Raw genomic sequence first — 24,286 nt, forward strand, 5'->3', positions numbered from 1 at the left:
AATACAATTTTTGGAAATGTAAAAGGCCTCTTCCTGTGCACCTGAATCCAGAAGCCAGACCAAAGCCCAACAGTAGATGACAAACATGATTTTATTATCCTTCCTGATAATTTTTCCTGAGTGATGTGGTACATGTATAAATATTTAGTATCTGTTAAGTGCATATATACACTTATCATGTATGTATGTTTATATATGTATTTGTAGTGGAAGATGGCACGAAGCTTTCTCCTTCCCTCCAGCCACAGCAAATATATGGGAACTATCAAACTTCCAATGCTGTAGGGAAGGCTGATATTTTCCCTTGTACAGCTGCATTCACTCAACAAGTTATCTGGGAAAGGTGACGCAAGAGATCTGTACGTCCATCAGCAGGCAGCTGCACTGAGGGTGCCAGGAGACCTGCACGCTGACTCTCTTTAATTGGGTGCTGCAGGCCTGGGTTTTAGCCTGGCTTTCCCAAATAAAACACCTTTCCTTCATCGAAAATGTATGTAAATGTATGTCATTGTGAATATAATAAAACACATTTCCATCATTCAATACTCCTCTGGAGACATTCAAAACCTGCCTGGATGCAACTCTGTTCAACCTGCTGTAGGTGACCCTGCTCTAGCAGGCATTGGACTAGATGATCTCCAGAGGTCCCTTCCAACCCCAACCATTCTGTGATTCTGTGACTGTGGTCCATAACCGCAAGACAGACACCAAACAAGTGACACTTCCCTTTCCATCTGCCCATGATTCTGCTACTGTCACTCCTCCTGGATGCTCCAGGGATTGCTCCACTATGCTCAAGAGCAATAATGATGTTTCTCAGTATAAAAGCTAGACCTTCCACTACCTGTAAAAAACAAAAGAACAAACAAACCTCCAATAAAATAAACAAAGAAAAAAACAACAACAAAAAAGTTTTGCACAACTGATTATTTGTTGTTTGCACTGTGCTAGAGGTCAGGCTCAAGCAGAGGCCGGGACCCTGGTGTAATGGGCTGTCTGCAGAAACAGAACATTAGAAAACACCCCTCCCATTTAGGCAGATCAGTTGTGAATGGAATTAAACTTCCCAAATGAAGAGATACCGTTTTTTACCACCATAAAAAGTAGAATAAATATATACGATACTAAAGAAAAAAATTAACTGACAAAAATACATGACAAGGAAAAAGATTATTAGAGGTAATGTGACCAAGATACCACTACACTTCATCTCCTGTGTGGAGAAAACACTGAAGTGCAGAAAATAACCCCTTGCCCTACAGAGATGTCATCTGATCTTCTTCCTTTCCCATTGAACATGAAGCTTTTGTAAAATCTCCCCAGTCTCCTACCTATTTATCTGCAAAAAGTGAAGACTGAAGACACTAGCTTTCAGGCTCGTACTTCTTGTTTCCTTTTAGCCTTGGAACAAAGAAAGCAGAACTTCCCCCCTGAATAAAACATTAAAACAAAGGCTTTTGTGAAGCTTACTTGCAGTTTTGAAATGCTCCACTCTCAAAGGCTGTGTTGCCGATCGAAGGCTGCCCTAGAAAGGACAGGGAGCGCACAAGCAAATCCACGCACTTCCCAAAAGACACAGGGTATCGCCAGTAATGGGCATTTCAGCAGCAAGTTGCTCTTCTGTTCCCTCTGTCAAGGACTGAATAGGCTGCAAGAGTTAACGTCCTTGGAAACCCTGTATTATGTATTTACTCCTCCAGAACTGGGTGCAACATCTGGGAAAGCATTTTGGAGGGAATGGGAGTAGAGAGGTCTTTCTCGCCTTCATGCCACTGCAGGGCTACACATGGTAGGCCACAATCATGCCTGAGACCTTAAGTGAACTGCAGTTCTTTGGAGGTAGAATATTAAGTACTAAATGGTTTGCTTAGAGAAAATTTTATTCTGCATAACGAAATTATCATTATTCCCTCGTGCCACACACAGACAAAACACATACGCACCCCATATTTACAAAGTCAAGGGGCACTGTTGCAAATATTTTTCATAACCTGGAGACTGAAAGCAATCACAGATGCAATTAGACTTGCTTTCCCATCAAAGTACCTTGGAGTAACCACATGGGCACTCTTCCATATCGGCACAGCATCAGACCTACAATGCAGAGGAATGACTCCCTGTGTGTAAGGTGAATTCAGAGCTTGCAAAATGTGCCAGAAATGAAATCATTTAACTTTCCACAGAGTGGCTATTGGAAGAGAACTGGATGTACAAGCTCCTTGTGGTATGGACACCTGCCCGTAAGTAGCTGGACTCAAGACAACTATCTCACTACATCCAGAGGTTCTCATTTCTGAACATCACATTACTAGGCTGTGATGGCATTGGTGTGCCTGCCTTTATACCCTGGTACTTATTGCACCAGCAGACATCTGCTTTTAAAAATATTTCTGTCCTGAAAGGTGAACACCGTCAAATCAATGGGAATAGGTTGAGGCTTCAGCAGCCCTGTTTATTAAATAATCCGTTTATCTTCTAAATAGAAACTGCATGAAGAAATAGCAGAAAAGCTAGAAATGAAAACTTCCATGAAATATACTGGTTTCCACATTGGAAACCTCTACTGTTTATTGAAACTGGCAGTAAATTTTAAACAGTAAAAGAAGGTATTTCTTAAAAAAAAAAAAAAAAAGTTATCACCCAATACAAATAGAACCCCCCTATTTTACTTAAAGCAGATTAGTTTTTCAATTGGCTTTGTTTATTTAAATTCCCAGTTTCTGGAACAGCATGTGAACCTGCTGTTGCAGCTGTTTTCACCTGACAGATTTACGTGGAGGAGGGAGAGCTCTGGGGTAAGGGCTTAGGGAGCCCATAGGACATGAGAACAAAAACCTGGGCTTTGGAATAGCGAGTCTGGTCTGGAGAGTAGGTAACAAAGAGGTGTTAATTTTAAAGTAGGCCAAAAATCTACACAGTTCAAGTCAAATCCAGAAGGATTATTTAAAAAATGTTGCTTCCTCCCAACATCTGCCTAAAGAAAGGCTTACAAACCTGTAAATATCTCTCTGGAGCTCATAGCTAGCAAAAGGCATTAAACAGACCTTAAGAAAACAACGGGTAATGAATAGAGTTTCAAAACTTACAGAGCAAAAATAACTTTTTTTGGTGTCTCTGACTTCTTAAGTCTGCTCTGAAATTGCTCAAAGGAAAATGTGAACAAAGACTAACGACAGGGGCCCTCTCATATTAAAATAATACATGGAGCAACACTGAGTGAGAGGAATGCAATGTTTGAAAAAGCACAAACTAAATAAAACACCCATGTACTCACTAGCCTTCCCTCTTCTAGGGTAGTGTCTCAACCCAGCTATAAAGAAACATCTCAGGGAGGAAATGTTACTTTCTCAGGTACAAAACTCTATTTCTGAGATGTTTACTGCCTTCATGTAATGCCGCTGAAGACCCCCTGACACTGACAAATAGGCTTCATTACATCTATGGCAAAGGTATTTGCTCTCATCTCTCAGGAATGATATAGGCGTTGATCAAGGACAAAGCACCAAACACTAAAAAATTCATCTGGCCTGGGGGCTATATTCAGCCTGCCTCTGTAAGTGCCTAATGAAGCACCCACATCTTCTGCAGCAGCAGCACTGAGAAGAGTGACTTCGACCTGGTGCTGGTTGGGGCTCTTGGATGAAAAGCAGCAGTTGCAGCCCAGTATCTGAGCCCCACAGAAGGTGCTCTGGTTACAGCTTTTGCCCTCCTCCATCCCTCCAAGGCAGGAGCAAAACCACGGCCGTGGCTATATGATGCCCTACACTCACAGACTAAATCCCTTTCTACTTCACACCAACTGCAAAGTCCCAGGCTTTTGCTGCCATTGACCCTAGAAGGCCACTCTGCCACGCTCCTCCAGAAATTTCTAACTAACAACTAAAGGAAGGTTGCACAAAAATACACGATGCTGATTACTCCTATAATAAAAGAAAATCCTATGGAGATGGGAGACAGGGAGCAGTCTCACGTTGTAAAAATATGTCCAACACAACCCTAAAGTGGGCATCTTCCTTCTTTATTGACTTCTTCAGGGTAATTCACACAGTGTTTCAAACTCCTTGGGCTTCTCCATATAGTAAGAGGGTAGACACAATGAGCTAGAACTGGATTTAGCTGCGAGCAACTTTAGATGTGAAATCCAAGACAAATCAAAACTCCCTTTAAATGACAATGTAGCTGGTTAGGTTTCTCAGGTCACAGTTCCCATGCCAGCACTGCTTTGAGACATGTTCACACCACCCAGCGTATTCTGCATACTTAGAAAAAAGGGAAGAGCTTCAAATACCCTCCACAGGTACTACCTATTACACATGTTTCAAGTTTCTGTGTTCTTTAGCAGGCCCCCTAACAGACAGCATAATTTGCCTCTTCAATTTACATAATATGCCTCAAATTTACATGCTCTCCCTATTTAAGAGGAGTCAGATGATTTCTATGAAAACTGCCTCATGATATGCAAAAGTTAGCTTTGGTACCAACAGGACTTTCATTCAGGTTAGAACAGAATACTGCAGACGAAGCAGCTTGTGGATGAAAAGTGGAAGTACCTTTTAGTCATGTGGTCAGCCTGTGGGACAGTTTGTCTGTGACCAGGCTTACCACCGCATGCGTGCCCTGGGACAGCATCCCACAGCCAGCAGCCACTGCCCTCCAGGGTCTCAGCTGGCAGCCAGGGCCTGACATCCCTTGATAATCATGTTTTTCATTATTTAATGAATTAACAAGGCAACTGAAATCAGTATGAATAAAAAAGGGATTGTGTGTTTTTCGTATGATCACTGCTATCTACCCGAAAGGTGTTTTCACTTTCTAATGTCTCCTTTGCATTCTTTCTGGAAACAAGCCCAAAGAGTCCTGGATGTGTCTTCTTGTTTTCCCTCCAATTTCTCCCTGAAACAGACTCCCCTGTCCTCTCTTTCCATACACACACTCTATCCACAACTATTATGTTGATTGAGGCTATAATGAAATCTAGTATTTCACCAGACTTTACTGCCTTGTCTTTGATCTGAGAAATGTTGTGACCATAAGGCTCTGTCCTGCTGCCTTCACCATATCCAGCTTATGAACCTATTTTCATTATAGTTACAGATGATTGAAAAATAATGACAAGTCAAGTGAAATTCAGCAAGGAAATTGCAAACGTTTTTGACTGCTTTGCAGCTTTCCATTGACATTTCAGAAATGTTCAGTCAACTAGAGGAGATCAAGATGTATGTCCTCAATTTCACAGCATGAAAGTGTCTGTTAGTTTTTTCCTAAAATAATGAAATTTAAATAATGCTTTTTACATTTTTCACAGATCTGTGATTTCCAGTTTCACCAACTTCACAGAACAATTATTAAAGTCTAGTTTTTATAACCAATATTAGTGTCTCAACAGAAGGCATGATTTGACTCTCTGATTTACATAAAACATATCAGATTGTCATCATCTCTCTTCAGAGGGAACAGTGTCTGTAGATCTTTCATGAACCAGTAGTAGAAAAGGAAATGGCAATTCGATGAGATAAATATTTTTTAAATTAAATTTTGATGGGGGGAAAAAAACCCCACCACCGTGGAAGGAACCACTTTACCTAGCCTGCAGTGCTCAGCTGTCCACTGGAAGTGTCAATGGCAACTTTAGTACTGTCTAAAAGGCCTGAAATAGCTGTTACAGATCATAAAATAACACTACGGTGGTTCAGCTCTCCATCTTCGAAGTAAAACCAGCAAACTGAAGAAGGCAAGTCCCACTTAGGGCTGCATGGGTGCAGACCTCACTGGGAACAGCACTTACAGATTTCCCTATTCCTGTGGCTGACACCACCACCTATGCCAAGTGCAACGCAGGCATACACTGACTGGGAATGCAACCCAGGGCTGCTGGTTTTCCCATTTTTAAAGATTAGTCTTTTGTAGAGTCACACATTAGTAATTTTATGTAAGTTCACTGAAGCAGAACTAACGCAACACAACTCCGGTGAGCCAATTTCTCACAGTTTCTCCTTGCAGAAAGAGTTGATAAACCTGAGCTGCAAGATTGCCTGTGAGCCCCGAAGGCTCCCCATCACACCCGATACCTCCTGATAGCTTTATTTGACGATTTGGCAAAACAACAACAAGAAGCTGATACTAGAAAGAGAAATTTAATACCCGTGCTTGTGATTTATTACATGCTCTAACTATTACAGGTTTCACTTGCCGTTTTTCTAGTTGGAGAGATGATCGGTAATTCAAGCTCGCCCCCCAGTGGACTCCATGCCCACACCAGCACCAGACATTTTGAGGAGATGAGTGAGAAGTACTGGGGAGCTAGACAATAGCATACTTCAAAAACCTAGCAGTTAATCGAGTAGAATTAAATGCAGCTGTTACCGTACGTATTTTTTTTTTTCATTTTTAAATAAAAGAAGTATAAGAAGTAATACCTTCCAACCAACAAAGTTGCTCATCCTGTCAAAGTAACGCGTTGTTTTTCCTCCTGTAACCAAATGACTGTGAATGTTTCAATGGCTATGCGTATAGAATCATGTTAAGTTGGAAAGGACTTTTAAGATCATGGAGTAAATGAGGAAAAAAAAAAAGTTCTCAAACACATCCTGCTTAGGATGACAAACAATTGTCAGCGAGATCAGCCTGTCTTAAAAAAAAAAAAAAGAGTCCAGATTATGCAATGCCGAGTTTCTGTGATCTTTTCTCAGAAAGTTTCCTACTGAAACTTGCTCACCCTTGCGTGCATAGCTGTCATACTTCATTTATACTTATCCAAAACTGCACTAATTACTGTGGGTCATATGTGAATAATTAACTTCTTTTGCCTGAAGCAAAAATAAAGGCCAAGATAAAAAAATTAAGATGAGATTAATACATAGAATATGCTCATGGCCAATGCTATATGAAGTCTGAATATACCAACTGCTTACCAAGACCTGAGAAGTGTTCTGTAAAACACAGTTAATTTTAACAGCACAATACAGATTTCCTCACTGGATCTATTGGCTAAATTCAGCACTCACCTTCTCTAGACTACACTTCTTACATTGCAGCAGGCATGAAGACATGCCAACCTAAAGCAGTTAACAGCTGAATGAAGGTTTTTTGGGTTTATGTTATTTTTCTTTTCTCCCTGACAGAGTAAACCAACATCCAACACGACTGCAAAATATTTCAGGCAGCTGCCTTTTAAAGGGCTGGGGATTCGTTTCAGCCAGCTAACAGCCCGGTAGGTATCGGGGCTTCCTCTGTACTCAGCAGTGAAAGAGAAGCACCTTTGCAAGCCAATCCCTGGGTCTACCTGAAGAGGGAATAACGTGCCCCAGAGGTGCCAATCCCTCTTTGACTACCCAGAGATCCCAGACAGATAGCATTGCCTAGACACCCAGCTGTCAGGGAACCAAGGCTGGGGAGATGGATCCTATGATTAGAGCAGGTACAGAAACTCCCTTCATGCTACTGGAGAGTTACAGCTGCAAAAGCTGTAATTAGCAACACCATTTCAAGCCTTTAGTGCCTAGTTTTGAGTACCCTGAGTGCACAGCCTGAGATTCAGTGGTGCACACTATCTAAGCCTGATTTGGGTGCGTTACCTGCAAGCGCTGGTCTGCCATGAGATCACTAATGAATTACAGACTCATGACAAATGTGATACACGGTGTTCTAAGATGTCACGGCAGAGAAGAACCTTCTGTTTTTCTGGGCTAAATTGCGTGTGACATTTCTGAGGTTGTACACATCTAGTTTTGTAACTGAGCTCCTTGCGTGATCCTTGCTTATACTCCTGGGCTGCTCACCAGTCTTGCAGGCTAGAAAAGAGTGACTGACCCCCGCTGTGGTACAGGCACATAAGTGGTATTTTTGGTTCAAACCAAACAGTCTACTGTTTTCATGCCTCTACTGGCCTCTCCGCCTTCTCATCTGCTACAGATATAATGCTCAAAGAGATACAGCAAGAATAGGAAACAAATTAGAAATCAGGGTGGGGAGAAGGAAAGTGACAGAGTAGGGTCAGATTGGGATAAGAGAAGTAAAACAAGAATGACAGAGAACAAGGTGAAAGGGTAAGGCTATATAAAATATATTGGAAGGGTAGGGGTGAAAGACCACACTGAAGATGGGAAAGAACAGGGAAGAGGAAAAAAAGAATTAAGACAAGACATGATAAATCAAGAGAGAGGAGAAGATGCAAGCATTAATAGGAAAATATGAAGAAACTAGAATAACTGGCCTGGAGGGAAATGCAATGAAATTCCAAGATTACCAAAACATTTCTGCTGCTTAAGGAAGGACTCTTACCTTACAGAAATTGGTTTAGTAGGGGATATTAAGATGGGAGCCTTGTTCAGTATTCCTCTCAACAAAAGTCCTACCAACCAAAAGACACGTTGGAAAGAGTGATGGAGACGTGGCCTCATTAGAAATGGAGAAGCCACCACTTAATTTTTTAAAATAGTGTCTCATACTCTTTGGAGTACATCACACCACAGAATGTGCCAGCAGATTCTCAGCAAAGAACAACATTGTGCTACATGCTGGATAAACACCATCTTTTATCCAAGGAGTTACAAGAATGCTGAAGTACGTTAAGAGCAGGGAGATCAGTAAGTTTAATTTAAGCAAATCAGCAGCAGAGTAAGGAACAGCACTGGAATTCAGAGCATTCTGTCCACTGCCTTTCTAGCCATCCAAGCAACCCCCTTTTAAATTGCTCTTGATGACTTCAACTTGCTGCACTTGAGTTTATCCACAAAATAACAGCCATTACACATCATTGCTTCAGCTACCTTTACACGCACGTCATGTAGACTAGTACTGGACCATAAAGTTTATAAGGATACCAGGTACTGATTGTTACGTGTTATCATCACTGAATGAGACCCAGCTCATCTAGGCACCCCTCCTGCATCTCTGTTGTAGGGACCTTAGTGCAATCTGTTCTCATAAAGTAACTGTCTTCCCTCTGTAGTACGTGGTAGGTGTCTCTGAAAGCCTCTGGAAAGAAATACTGAGGTCTTGACTTTAGATTTGAATAGAACTGAAGGCATTTAGTGGCACCTAGCATTCAAAGGCTACACCTGTAAAACCAAGTAGCAGCAATAAGAGCAGGTCTGTGGAGTGAAAAAAATGGCACTGAAGACCCACGTCCACACTATGCACTTCTTGAGGGTTTTCTTTAGACTAGCTCTGGTTGGTGCCAAGCAATGACCACCCATTGTTGAAGCAAAGCAGGTGTGTCCCTGGAGCCCACTTTTCCGTTTAGTTTTATCTGAAAGAAGTCTGGTTTGTGCTGACACTGCTCCTGTGCTGTGAATTGGGGATGACAGAGAAATTCAATTCAAAAGCACGCTCTTGATCTGCGCCAGAATGCCAATGCTGATGCACTCGCAGACATCTCTCTTATTTAGGTACAGGCCTTTGGCTCTTAGTGTAGGATGACAATCTCAATAGGTCCTAAATTAGGCAGAATGGAACCTGCTTTTCTTAACTGTGGTACCTGGTGCCAGCAAAGTCTTACCTGTGTGCGTTCTCCGGTGAGCCTTCAGGTGGGAACTTTTTGTGTATACTTTGTTGCACCCCTCAAAGTCACACCGATGGATGCGCCGCTTCCTGGAGTCTGGAGACTCAGACCTTCTCTGACGCCTTGTGCTCTCAATACTGAATGGTGAAATTGAACTAAAAAACAGAACAGAAGCAAAAAAATGAAGCAAGAGTATGGTGTATACCCTGGGCCTCAAAAGATCATCAGAAGTGAACTTAACAATTAATTAAATATTTCATTTTCTACGGTGTCATCCGCAGCACATATTTGAAACAATCTGTGCTTTAACTAGAACGTATTTTGCAGTATGAAATAATTCAAGTCATGATTTAGAAGTGCTTACTGCGGGAGAAAACACCACAATCCTTGAAATATTGCTGATATATATCTATATCTATATATATCAGTATATATGAAATACCTGATAATAATCAGGTAGTCTGACCATCTGAGCTTTATTTCTATTTTACACATATCCAGATCCAGGCTTACTGAACCCTGCTTTCTAGACAACTTTATATATAGCCTCCATAATTTCTCTTTGACAAGTTTAAATAGATAAAAATCCTGAAAGATTTTATGAGGAAGTGTTTCCAATACCCAGATCTGGAGTATGGATCCCTGCATTTGGCTGAGCACTTACTGTTTGCTTGCATACAGGTTGCTAACAGATCCGTATCAGCCCGCAGCAGTGATTTTTCCATTTTCTTATTTAACATTTCTGTCTATTATCTGCAAGTCAAAGAATTCTATTCCCCTTCAGACCACAGATAAATAAGAAGTTTATTAGCACAGGGCCGGTGAACAATCCCCACAGAAATGTGAATGCTCATTGAAGCTACTCCATTTACAGTAACGCCCTAAGGCCTACCAGTTACCCCAATTTTAAGCAATTAAAAATATAATTTAGTCATGCTACTTTAGTTTCTAAATACAGTGTGGGCCGAGTCTAACACTTGAAGAAAGCCTGCTACAACACACTTGCATTGGTTAGATAAACTTGTGTCATACACTACTATCAAACTGGTATGCCAAACCCTCATTGACTGCCATTAATTATATTACCCAGCTATAAGTAATTATTAATCCATCACCTTATCAACCCCATTACAGTTATACTGCACGGCAGTCACGTTCATCTACAGTTACACTAGCCTGTTTAGCTACTTTAAGTACTGGAACAACATTGGCCTTCATCAAGTTTCTGGGGCTTCCCCCACATTCCTGGGTTTATTGACATTCAAGGTAAATGACCGAGAGACTCATCAGCCAGCTCTTTCAAACTCTTTAAGATGAACGGAAAAGAAGTAAGCATGAACCTTTGGGGAAGCGAAGATGGGCATTTGTAAGAAGCACTGATGTTGACGCACCTGCTGAGAAGCTTCTCTGTCAACACCAATCTGCAACCTTCTGTTACAATAGCCACTGCTCTCACAGCTATAGCTGTTCTGGCATAAACTTCAGTTGTAGACATTCCCAGAATTTGCTGAGGACTATTTATAATGGGCTAAAACTTTGCATAAAGCATCTCGCACCATTAGCCTGTGATGTCACTGATGTTCCAATTCTCTGCACACAAATATTTGAGCCCTGAATTAATCGTAGTCCAAATGATGCGTTTTTCTTCTGGTTTAAATATTTTTACAGTACAACTTTAATTTAAAGCACTATTTTTAAAAAAATGGAGTAGTGTCTTTCTGACAGCTGTTTTTTTCTTTACACTTGATATATAGTCACAGCTCACCTTCAGGCAAACAAATATTCCAGATTAGCTATTTTTGCCTATAATACAATGTGTGTAAATGGGTGTGGGCAGTATTTCTGAAATACGAGAGAAAAATAGACAGAGGGCTATAATACCAACCTTAACTACCAAGAACTAGTCCTCAAGAGAGTAAGACACATCAGCACTTTAACTGTGTGACAGAAATACAGGTATGTTTAGCTGTCACAGAAATGGCTTAGGAATTACATTTAAGCATTTGCATCTCAGGGAAAACAGAAGTCTTGGGTTACATGATTCACTGAGAATGGTCTCGCTATTCCAGTGTTTTCTAAACACCCCACCAGCTAAAATAAAAAGCAAACATGCAAATCAAGTCTTAAAGCTCCATGCTGAAGGCACAAAATCCAGTGCTCAAGACCAGAAGATCTTTATCTTTAAAAATAAATATCTGTGCACCATTTTTGCTGCATGTGATTTATGAGCTGTCTTAAAAGCCTGTTTTGTAAGAGGGTGTTCAGATCCCGGGTAGTACAGCTCATTTAAATGGGAGGAGGATCAAGCTTATAATGCTGCTGCAATTTCCAGCCCTGAGACAAAATGAACCTTGAGAAGAGTCAGCACCTCGTAAAAAGCTGTCACGTACAAGAAAGTGACCTCACTGCTGGGAACTGCTCTGTGCTTTCCTGGATATTTATACAGGAGAGGGTGGCCTAGAGCAGTGCTGCACAGGTGGCACATGATCACTGCTGCTGTTTCTTAGCTGGATTGATCCCTCTTTCTAATTCCACGCCAAGGAAAATGATCGAGTAAGGCCACAGAAGGTGACATGCATTGACACCAGCCCCCGAGACCTTCACAGCCATTGCTTCCTCAGTGTGCTGAGTAAAAAAGTTACCATCAGCTCGAACCAGCAATGTAACCTCAATACCTTCCCTTTGCAGCAGCGCAGGCTAAATGACAAACTAACCGGCAGAGGAGGCTCATGTGGCAAGTGAGAGCACACCTCCAAGGTGATCTCCCTCTGACACACTTCCACGGTGCCCGGGGACCCCACAGTGCAGACACTCACTGGCAGAAAAGGAGCCAGATCCTACCTGACACCACCAGCTTTGCTGTAATCTTACAAAAGCTGTGTGATTTTTTTTAGATGGAGATACCACAGGAAGCCCCAAAAAGAGCACAAGGCCTTTTTTTGAGCTTTCCGAGGTTAGTCCCTCTCACAGCAACTTTCAGTTGACTTGCTGATGTTCTTTCCCTAGGTCATGCAGCGGTAACGGGACATGCTCCTCCTTCTTGAGCAGTTTCTACAAAATACCCTCACTTACCACATAGGCATAAAAAATAGTCCTCAAAATCACGTTTTTCACCTTTTAAAGGCCATCAGGGTTCTGCCGGGTGGCTCTGGTCAGTACAGGGCTCCAGAAACTACTGTTCGATGGCCTCACAATGGACAAAGATTTTGAGAATGGGTATGGCAAGGATCTCACAGGTATTATGATTTTTTACTCATTTTTTTTTCTTTCTGCTTACAAAGTATTTTGAAATCACATAAAACAAATACATTTTAAAAACCCTCCAAACCACACACAACACCCCTCCCTGCCCAAACCATATCGTAGCAGCCTCTCTTCAACTGTAAGTGTCCCTCACAGAGTGCCCAGAGTGCAGACCTGGAAACATGTCAACAGCTGAGAGCTGCCAGTTCTCCTGTTAATGGCCAAGATCCCAGGCAGTCTTTAAGGCTGAAGGTGGGGTTTAGCAACAGGACTGACACCACACATAACATCCCAGTGAAACTGCAGGATGATTTTTGATGAAAGATAAACTAACAAAGAAGAAAACTGGGTTCTGACCTGTCAGCTTGATGTTTATTTATTTGCAGTTTGTTATTTCTAAAATCAGTGTAATTTTACTTATATATAAAAATAATATTTTAATATATTTATTATACATTATTATATAATATATAATATATTAGGGTAGAAACTGTTACGCTGACACATATCCTGGGAGACTGCTGGTTGCCTCCATGAACAGCTGCAACACCTGTAGTCAGCACTGCTCACAGCATGATATGAATGAAACCAATGTGAGCATTTAGGCTGATTTACAAAACTTCAGCTGCGTTACTTCCAACTAGAAGTGAAAACATGCATCTCCACAGTGCACACACAGCAAAATGCTTGTCTCTCTGATGGAAAAAAGTCTGGAAAGTAAAACAAAGACTGGGGCTTCACCAGTAGATGGCCATCAAGTTCTGCTGAACGTGATTGGCATTGCATGTGACAGGGATTTAACAACCCTGGTAATGCACGATTGTTTTTCCTTTCTACGAATGCTGCCCATAACCTTCTAGGTGTTTTGCCTCCGTTCTACACAGAGACTGTGAAAGACCCTTGGCCCAAGTGGTTTTTTATATATCCACCCTGTTTTCTGAGCAGAACAGAGCTGCCCAGGGAACATGGTATGCTTATTCAAACCTTGAACTGTGTTCAGTGCTGCAACTAACCAATGATGCATCATGCAGTGACAAGTCACTGCACGCTGGCTGCTCCGACAGCCTGCTCACGTGCTCTCGTCCTGTGGCAAACATGCGGTGTTACCTTCGGCCACCAAAGGATGAACTTCCTGGTGCTGCTGGCCTCCCTGCAAGCTGGGCCAGAGCTGGCTGACACAGTCAGCAGGAAGCCAGTGACGTGCAGCAAGCCACGCTTTGCTTTTTGCTGTACAAACAGTGCCCCAGCGTTGCGTTTTTGTCCTTGTGATTGCCCCTCCGCAATGAGCTCAGTCTCTTTGGCTACATCTGCCGCCTGCCTTGCAAAAGACCTCATGGAAAATACAGTGACCCAGGGCCAACAGGTACAGACCAACCTGTATCCAAAGTTCCCCTCAGCTTAACCATTCAACCTTTACAGCACTCGTACTGTATTACCTTCCTCCCTAGCTGGCCCTGTAGTTAAATGAGAGACTTAATGGCTGCACCTTAACAGTAGTCCACGACTGCTAAAACCAGACACCAACTGCCTGTTGGGGTGAGACCTGGGCACGTATCAGCTGTGTCCCCTCCACTCTGGCTACCGTAAGAAGGAGAACCAGACTGGGCTCAACCCCGTGTGGCATCTGCTCAGCTCAGATGAGGGGCTTGGCAGGCCAGAGCGTGTCCCACAAGGTAGGCATAACATGAGCTGTGGTCCTCTTGTGTTTCTCAGGCTCTGGGCTGTTGAAGAATGTGACTTGGCCAAGATGGCATAGCAGGATAGTCCTGCTCCAGTTGCTTTCCATTTTTGCTGGCACTGGCAGTTGTCTGGTCCAGTAGCAAACCAGTTCAGGGACCCACAATGACGGAAAGTCAATTCTGCAAAAAATAACCTGAGCAGCTTGCTTGCTTTTGCTGGTTTAACTCCCTAAATAGCGGTGCCTGCCAAGTATCTGTGCTGACACATGGGAAAGGATGGGCCAAGGGTCATCATCCTTTACAGTGGCAACTAGTTGTGACTAACACCAATGACACAACTTTTACAGAAATTTATAATTTTTATGAAGAAATCGAGAACACGGACATAACCAATCAACACAAGGAACAACTGGAAAATCCACCTTTTGCTCCACAACAAAACTTCTTCTTGTGATACTTGTATATATGACATACACAAAAATAAAAATATAAGTAGACAGGCTGAAAACAAAAATTGGGAGATATTACCATGCTAAATACTTAGGAGGTGACAGACAATGTGCCTTAGCAATACAGGACAGAAGCAACAGGCAACATTCATATCTCAACGCCAAGCCAATTTTGGACATCTGGGTATTTAGGTTTTCTACTTTCAAAGGGAAAAAAGATATAAATACATAATATCCAAATATACAAATAGTGTATAAATTTAGCAATGTGAATCTTTACTTTATGAGACGTGCAAGGCTTCTGGGCCAACCCGTAAGTCATAGTAACTAAACGGGCAGTCAAATGAAATAATAGCAGAAAACTGGAGTATATATACATGTCTGCATTCGGATGGTAATGAGTAGTTGAAGAAAATCCTTGGATCTCTAGCACATTTGTTCTGCATTTAAAGATAACCTGGGCTGCAGAAAGATCATGGGCTTTGGCCAGTTAGCATTTACAGAAGCTAGAGCTCTTATGTGAATAACTATGGGCATAAGTTGAGCCTTCTGCATTATTTTTTAAAATCTTGGTCTTTGGATCCAGTGGTGGGACAGCACCCCCACAGCACATCAAGCAGCGTGCTCGTGCAAACCCACGGCACCTGTCAGTCCTCCTTTGGGTGAAGTGGGACAGCAGTGACCACACGCAACTCACAGTGCAGCTCCCTGTCAAGGACGGTTGGAAGCAGGGACGATGTGTGACTGTGTTCCCAATGCCTTTGCCAACAGAAATTATATGGGTACTCCATGTGTTTTTGAAAAGGGGAATTGAATCACATTTCTCAGTTTCCAGCTCTCAATTACTTTCTTTTGTAGTAGTTTTTCACATAATGTAATTTCATTTTCTGATAGCTTGTATAATGCTACCTTCCCACTCAGGAAAGTATCAGGTGAAAGTACCCTTATAAACACTAAATATTAAACCGTGAAGAAATATGGTATGGATTATTTTTCATTAATTTATAAAACTTCACCTAGTAGTGAGATGCCCAAATCATCCTATATAAAACCATAGTAGTGTTTTTGCTTTAATATGCTTAAAAATAAGTGTAACCGCCTGATAAAGTCTTCCCCTCAAATATTTACTTACTGCTTTTTTTAATACAAAGTTTCTACTGTCTCCTGCTCACAGACAGACAGATGCACATGCATATATACATATGTATTTCTTCTCCTCTTTGATCCTTAGATTCTAATTAATGTTTCATGAAAGGCAAACATCTGCCTTAAGAATGTTAGACATTAAAACATATCAAGCAGTACTTAAGGGGATCATAAAAGGAAAATATGTACTACTCTTCCATTAGTGGTAGTTACTTCAATCAATGTACTTTAAGGTGATGTTACACTGGAAATTATACTTTTTATCAAAAAAGAAAGGAGGAATTTGGCAGCATACACAAACAGTACACATATTAAATGGGAAAATCACATGGGTAAACAAGACACAGATAAGAGATTATTTGAATACATTTGGTTCAGAAAGCGCCTGAGCTAGAGATGGTGGGAAATCTCACTGGGAGCAGACAGGAGTAGGAGCATGGTTAAGTTTGCCCTGTTATGCACTGTCCGAAGTGTCCACTGCTGGCTGCTGCTGGAGGCAGAGCCCCAGGCAAGAGGATCCTCTGCTCTGGCTCTGTACAGCCATTCCTGTGCTCTTACATCCCTGCCCTGGGTGGCTGGCAAACAGAATACCCTCCACATCTTTGACATTACTCTACTGCACCATTTATTTCCACTGAGACAAGCTAAAGTTACTTGAACTGTTGAGCTGCCTTGCCATATGCAAGTGTATTACAACATCTTCTCTCTGGCTGTGATGGGACCAAAAGCACGACTATACATGAAACAAACTTCTGGCAGAGGGAAAGAGCTTTGGGGTCCACTAGGAAAAGCACTAATGTCAACCATGGCATGCCTTACCAAATTATCCATCACCTCTGTTATCAGCTGTGTTAAGATGAGACGTGAGAATGAGACTGTTGCCTTATGCTCCTTATCTGTGTTTTGTGCTCTGGATCTGTGCTTTGGGATCTGCAAGCACTGTCCAGCTGCTAGGGCAGCGCTGTCCTGGGGTGTATCCCAGCTCCACACTGGCCTGAGAGTACACACCACATTCTCCACTTCCACACTGTTCCCCTGTGCCGGGTTTCTAAGGAAAGGAAGCTGGGCCAGAAAGTATGACATGCTCCAGCATGTCCCCCAGATCCGACAACTGCATGGCTGGGACTGCGAAGCACACTTCTGATAGAGAAAACCTATAAATCAAGCCTATGATGAACTCCAAAATGCCACTAAAAGAAACCCACACCAAAACATTCCATGATAAGGGCATTAACCAAGAAAATTTTATTCTAGAGAGTTATTGTGTAAAAAAGCAAAGGAATGACATGTTAACACATGTAAACATTGCCCACATAATTAAAATATTTATTGCTGGTTTTTGACAAGTTCACAGCTGTATGACAACTTGCACCACTTGCAGGTACTGCTATAAGAACCAGAACCTGGGCCAGCCTTATTCCTGCACAACTGCATCCAGCCATAGCCAAGCATGGGCAACAGCATGGGACCAGTGACACTCATACCAAATTACTGAGCTGCTGTTTAACAAAGATGAATCTCACAGTTCCCTCAACATGGCAGGACATCCTAAGCTTATTTCTACTTGTAGAAGTTTCAGAAGCATTTGACAGTAAGGGTATGATGTTTTACACACAGACATACTTTCAGTATTTTTCATTTGTTTCATATATTTTCATATTTTTCATATATTCAGTTAAAATACTTTCAGTAATTTTAAACATAATTCTGCTTCATTGCTCTCCATCTTTCTCTTGGTTTGGACAGATCAACTCACATTAGGTGAAACACTTGGCCTTAAATTTTGCACAGATTTCTGACGTGACAAATGACGCCAGTTTACATCTTTTTAGGAGGTACTTTCTTTCTAACACGTGCAACATACAGAAGATGCACGGCTGCATCATCGACAATTCCAGCTCATCAGCAGGGCTGAACACAGTATAAAGACTGCTTTGGATGCTGAAGCCCAGTTTAATACCTCTTTTTGTAACATGGAATAAAGAGTAATAGACAAACTGAGCTGGGGAGGGCCCTTCTGCTCAGCATGGTTAACTTCAGAGCTAGACCAGATTGTTCATGGCTCTGTCCTACTAAAGTCTGAAAATGTCTGAAGATACAAAAAAATGCATCTCTCTGGACAACATGTTCCAGCGATCAGCCACAGTCATGTTCTAAATGGAGTTTCTAATGAATGCTCGCTTTTTATAAATAGTTCCTACATAAATGTTCATATTTATAAGCACACATACCTACACATTATAATGAAAGATAACTGAATGACCACAAGCTAATGCAAGCCTCAATTTCTTTCTTTTTTTTTTTTTAAATTAGGTTACATTGCTTTAGCCCAGCATTCTTCCAAGCTGAAGTGGAAATCCATGAAAATAAGGAAATCTCAAGCAGAGAGGAAAACATATCTTCAGAATGAACTCGCAGGTGGAATAAACTGCATGAGCAAAGATCTGTTCTTTGGATTTGAAGACAAAGCATTGTATGTATTTCTGAAAGCAGGAATAGTTCCTGAAATCCTGTATGCCAAACGTGTTTGATGCACACTAGTTCAGGCCTGGGAGCTGAAACTGGTCTAGCAGAGAAAGAGCATCTTATTTCGTTCCCTCCTTTCAGAGCTGGCAGAACAGCAGTGATCATTCACAGGATCTCCAATGCACCAGCCGTCCTAACACTCCTTCCAGATGGAGGCTGCATCAATGCCGAGTCTGTTCTTTCTTTTTTGTCCCTTTCTAAACAGAGCAGAAAATTGGGTAACTGAGCACCTCCAGCTCAGCTTTGAGAGCACAGGGCCCTGCTCTTTACCTTTTCTGTTCCTTTCTGATTCATACTTTTCCTTCATGTTTTTCTGGGAAGACATATGCAAACAAGCTACAGTAATACTGGTATTCTCAGCAAAAGAAATTAAAAAAAGGGAAATAAAGACTACTCTGTTGGAGGCATGGGCTGAGCTAAAATTTCCAGCATGGGAATTAGATGAATATGTACATATTCATGTATTTCACCTTTGTTCTGGTTACCTGTAGGAACAGCACAGACACTGCACTTTCCAGTGCAGGACTCCGTGTATGTTGTACCCTGCTCTCCAGATTTCACTTCCTTCTCATTATCTCTAATTCTGATTTCACACACCTGTGCAGCACAGCAGTCAGCCCCAACATCTGTACAATTATGACTCCCACTCGGGCATCCACCTCCTCTTGTTGGTCACACTAACAAATGTGGAACGGATTAAAAATCCTCTCTCCTGTACCCTTAGCTGATAAAATTGTCATGTAACCTCTTGCCAGGTCAGTGACGTTAAATGAGGACACTGTGTCCACTGGGACTGAAGCTTATGTGAATGATCTTTTCCTTCCTTCCTGTTCAGAAGGTTTGTTATTGGTAGGTTAAATATTTGATTACCCTGGATACCTATGTATAATGCAATTATGGGTGGTCATCTCTCACACTGTGTCATCAAGCAGATGTTGGTAACTACTAAATAGTTGAATCCATTGCTGTGTACACTTTGGTGCTTATATGTATGTAAAAATAACCTGCCACCCCCAATAGAATGTCGCCTCAAAAAGCCAAATTTTGCCCAACAGTCCTCTACAAGCTCCTGCCTGAGAATAAATAGTGCAAATAATTGATCTATTGCAGAGATAAAATATCATACCTATTTGATCTGGATACAAAAAAGGGACTAAATTTAATTCATTTGGGGACAAAAAAAGTTACTGAGCACAAGAACATACTTCAGGGAACTGGGTTTCTTTTTCTAGACTTACTTTCTAGTTGATAAAGTTTGAGATTTATGGTGGGGTTTTTTTTTTCCTTCCAGAGGACCCTCTCCTAATGAAAGGAATTTTTTATAAAAGAACATGAGAAAATAGTATGTTAATCAAAATTGTTACTACACCCCAGAGGCCATACAGATTGTGTTACCAAGCATTTTCATTAACAACAATGAGGAATCCTGATGTTTTTATGTTATACAAGAAGCTAGCTTTTCTATTCAATATGCTAACTTGTACCTGGCTTTACAGTCATGCATCTCAATGAAGTATCTCTTCATTTAGGTTACGAGATCCTTGCTACATGTTTTTTGCTCTTTTGTGTTTGCAATGCAAAGTAAGTACAGTAAAGTCCAAATTAATGAACAGAGTACTAATATAGTGCCGCAATACGAAGAAACCTCACTACCTCTCCTTGCATCTATGGTTTTCCACACCTATTTATAATATAGTCTTGCCTGAAAACCAAGCAATGTTGTGGGCTTCACCAGGTCCAGCTCCTCAGCCTCCCTTCCCAGGGACTGCCATTTATTTTCTCTTCCCACCCTTAATCTTCCTTCCCTCTTCTGGTAGACTTGCTGCTACCTCCCCAGCTGGGAACTGCCTCTCTAGAGAACCACAGGGCCAGTTTTTGTCACTAAAATATTTACATAGGCAGAAATTTATATACTTGCAGTTTCATTCTATCTACTAGTATCTGAAAGACTTCTAGGGGCTTCATCCGCACACTGGGATAGAAAGCATCCCTGGAAGTTGTAGACATCACTCAGCCATATAATTTCTGAGAGAGAGGAACCCATGACTACCATCTCCAAGCTGGAAGAGTTGCTGTGTCTTTTTACTGGCAAAGTACTATCAGTTGGACTATGTGGGCAACCAGTCCTTTTCTTCTCTCCATCACGGAAACCAACCTGATTTCCACACACTGAATACTCGAGTCTGCACTCTAAGTAACTGCAGGTAGGTAGAATCTTTCCACTTGTAATTAATTAGTCAACCCAGCACTTCCCTACTTCCCACACATAGCAAAAAGGCAAATTTCAACAATTCCTTTTTTCCTTGTTTATCATTACACCACTTCAGCAGTCAGACAGATATCCAGCTTGAATGATGCCAGCCTTGTAAAAGTCCAGCAAAGCTGCCATTGTCTTCAGTGGAGTCAGACATACGCTCTCCCAAAAGAAAGAGGAAACTAGAGTACTGTGGTTTTCATGAACTGGCCCTCTTTAACACTTTTCCACCAAGGCAGCACTGTTTGCAATCTCATGTGCTCATGGACAGGGCAAGGTTGGATTAAGAGGAAAATTTCTTCTGTAGGCAGACTGCATATGGCCATAAAGTACATTTCGTACTAAGAAATGTAAGGAAACGCAGATCTGTTTGTCACACCAGAAATTGTTTCATTTGCACTCAGAGAACAAAGTCTCTATTCTTCACATTAAATACCCCGTAACACTTTTTCAAGAGCACTGATTAGGCTGGTGGCCAAGCAGCTCCACTCCTCTGGGCTTCACTGGGTCAAGGTAGCTGCGTGGGCTTGCTCTCATGCTCCTCGACTCATGAGGAGCTACGTGGTCCTCACTGTGGCCGTTTCCTGGTCAGTAAAAACTACAGATGCCTTTTGGATGACAATATTCTTTAGAACAGCAAGAACAAAATCCTGATGACTTTTTGCCATCAAAATAAATGGTCAAGATTTCACCTTATGCATCCACCAGCCCTGCTAAGGCAAAATCAGACTGAGGACTTGCCTGGTTATATGAACTATCACTTTGCATGTGAATTTAGAGGAAAGTTCTCATGTTAGGATTTAAATCAGGTAAGATTTAAATGAAGTTGTCTTTTCAGTTTTTTTGAAATGTAACACAATGTGTTCTCCTGATAAGAAATGTTTTCCCACTGGCTAACAGGCATATGCCTCCCTTTGGGATGTCAAGTTTTCAATTTGAGGGAAATTATTATGCTATTTCCAACAGATATTGATTTGTTCAGAAAAAAGATAAAAACATACTAAGTTGAACAAGCTTTACAACTGTCAGATTTTTGACCCAGCCCTTCCCTAAACACTAGCAACAGGCAAAATTGCATGTTTGCAGGCTTTATGAAATGAATTGTATTTAGCTTCATCCCACCAGAACTATTCAGATAAATACTAAGAAACAATGCTGCCCAACAAAAGAAAGAGAATTCATAGTCATATAGTATTGTAGTTAAATTAACGCTTTTTTGCAGGGGTAAATAGCCACCATTTTCAGATTAGCACACTTTTTCCTTTGATTTAAAAATGTCTCAGGCTGGAGGGAAGGAACTTCGCTTCCATCCACACAGGAACATGGGAGGGAAACACCAGAGGGATTTCTTGCAGACGCCTTAGAAATGCGTTTCAGACCTCCTTCATCCACATGATAGTCCTTTGACATGTTTAGTACTAGAAAATACTTCTGTGGCCTTGTTATTATTTGGTGTACTTATTTGTTACACTACCACCACTATAATTCATTTTCACACTTGGAAGCACACTCACATTACAAAGGAAACCTTGCAAAGAAGCAAAGCAGATCTGTCTTAGCTGCTCTCTGTGAAGCTGGCACATCCCTCCTGACTGCATCTCCTATAACACTGAGAATCAAGAGATGACAATAATGGGCCACTCAGTTCACCTTGCTAATTTATGCATGTTGCTCATTAGCGCTTTGCCAAGTGTAGTTTTTAAGCCCCAAAGGTAGGTCGACAGATCGGAGTGGCTAGAAGAGAGTGCTCTGAATTTCAAACATATTAAATGTGCGGTCAGGAGCACTGCTCCAGGACCCAGCGGTCCCTTGGTTTGCCACATGTTACTTGCACATATTATCCCAAAGCCAGTTAGTGCTGACCCAGGATACAGTTCATTTTTCTCTGGAATTTCTGTTGCTTCCCTGAAAGCACCAGTCTCCCAAATCTTCACCAACAGGATGTTTGCATTAATAACTTAAATCTGAATCAGGACATCTTTATCTGTACTCTTTAAACTTCCTTTTTGGGGGGAATGAAAAAAAAAGTGTCGTTGTCCCTGCCTGTCCGTGTCCTGTCGTCCTGTCCCCTCGTCTCCCCGTGTCCACCCCCCGGATATCTTCCCCTTCCTAATCTATTAAAATCTCTGCTTGTTTACTACCTGAGATCTTACAAACAGTATCAGTCACCAAATAAAGCACCAATAGTACTGCCAATTTAGTAATTAAGAACAACCGGCACGCTTACACTCAAGCTTTTACTGAAGAAATCAGAGTCTGTTAAAATCTAGCAAATCTCAACCCTGCACATATGTTGTTTTGTTTTGTTTTGTTAAATGGGATGGAACATACCAGAACTTTAAAGATCAAAAAAACCCCATAATTTCCTAAAACATTTGGAACCTTCACATGCAGTAAAAAGGGATAATTATCAAAGCATTTTGCTGTCACAATTGCTCAGCAATTTGGAAGAGGCACAGAAAGAGAACCAAATCCAAAACTCCCGGCACGACAGAATGGTATCACTGTAACTACAGTAAATAAGAAAAAGTATCAAGCAGCTGGAGGGAGACATTGGAGTGGCATTCGGCACAAGGTCAGATGAGACAACTGTGACCATCACAAGAGACTGCCTGAATCAGAAAGACAAGCTAGACATCTCACCCTGGAAATGGGGTCCCACACCACACATGCACTACAGACCCGCCTGCCACTGTGGGCAAGCGTCCCTGCCAACACTGCCTGGGATGTGAAGGAGGTTGCTCAAGGCACCTCGTGACACCCACCCAGACAAGAAGAAACACATTTCAGGGGGAAGACAGAGCAGGGCTCTTCCCTTCCACCGCAGTTCTCATTTCTTTGCCTGTGTTATGTACTTTTTTCCTGTATGGGATGGATGGAGGAAGGAGGACGGTCATTGCAGATTTAGATTTGAGTTTTGACACAAGATCACAACCTGGATGCACAAAATCCAACTTGATGTACACGCATTGATTTTTTTTCAGAAATATTGCTGTAAGGAAGCTATTCACTTTAATTGCATCCCTGAATCCTCTTTGGAAACTCCCATTTCCAATTCGACCTCTTCCCCCTCTGCCTGGATAAGTGGAGGTACGGACTGAGTTTTGTATTAGCTGTAACAGCAGCCACAAAATCCATTTCTCATTTAAGTCTCACATTTGGCTACTCAAATGCAACTCAGCTTGTTATCTCAATGGAGGTAGGGAAGTCTTGAATATTGAAATAATGGACTTTTTAGTAGTAAAAATGTTAAATTAAATGTGATGTAGAAGCATCTGGTGCATAATAAAGTCCCTCTCCTTCCATACAGGAGGTAGGTGGAAGATGTGGACAGGGATATCCACCCCACCACTCACCCTGCAGCAGGCACAGAATAAAGCTGTAGCACTTCTGCCAATGTATTAGTTCAAGGTAGCATTTAAAGGCTGGGTTCCCTTGCTAGTTTCCTCTCACTCTTGTTATGGTCTTTCCCACAAAAATAAGATGT

General features: G+C 41.6%; 1 protein-coding gene across 8 annotated transcripts in view; it reads right to left on the reverse strand.

The window, feature by feature from the left end:
- Positions 1–24,286, reverse strand: part of KLF12 (KLF transcription factor 12) — a 246,910-nt gene that overhangs the window by 12,227 nt on the left and 210,397 nt on the right. For all 8 annotated transcript variants that reach the window (XM_055703199.1, XM_055703204.1, XM_055703202.1 and 5 more), the window contains one exon: positions 9,500–9,657. In XM_055703199.1, the coding sequence (XP_055559174.1) occupies positions 9,500–9,657 (158 nt within the window). The remainder of the gene's footprint in view (positions 1–9,499; positions 9,658–24,286) is intronic.

Source organism: Falco cherrug, chromosome 2 (genome assembly GCF_023634085.1).
Source record: "Falco cherrug isolate bFalChe1 chromosome 2, bFalChe1.pri, whole genome shotgun sequence".
Lineage (NCBI taxonomy): Eukaryota > Metazoa > Chordata > Aves > Falconiformes > Falconidae > Falco > Falco cherrug.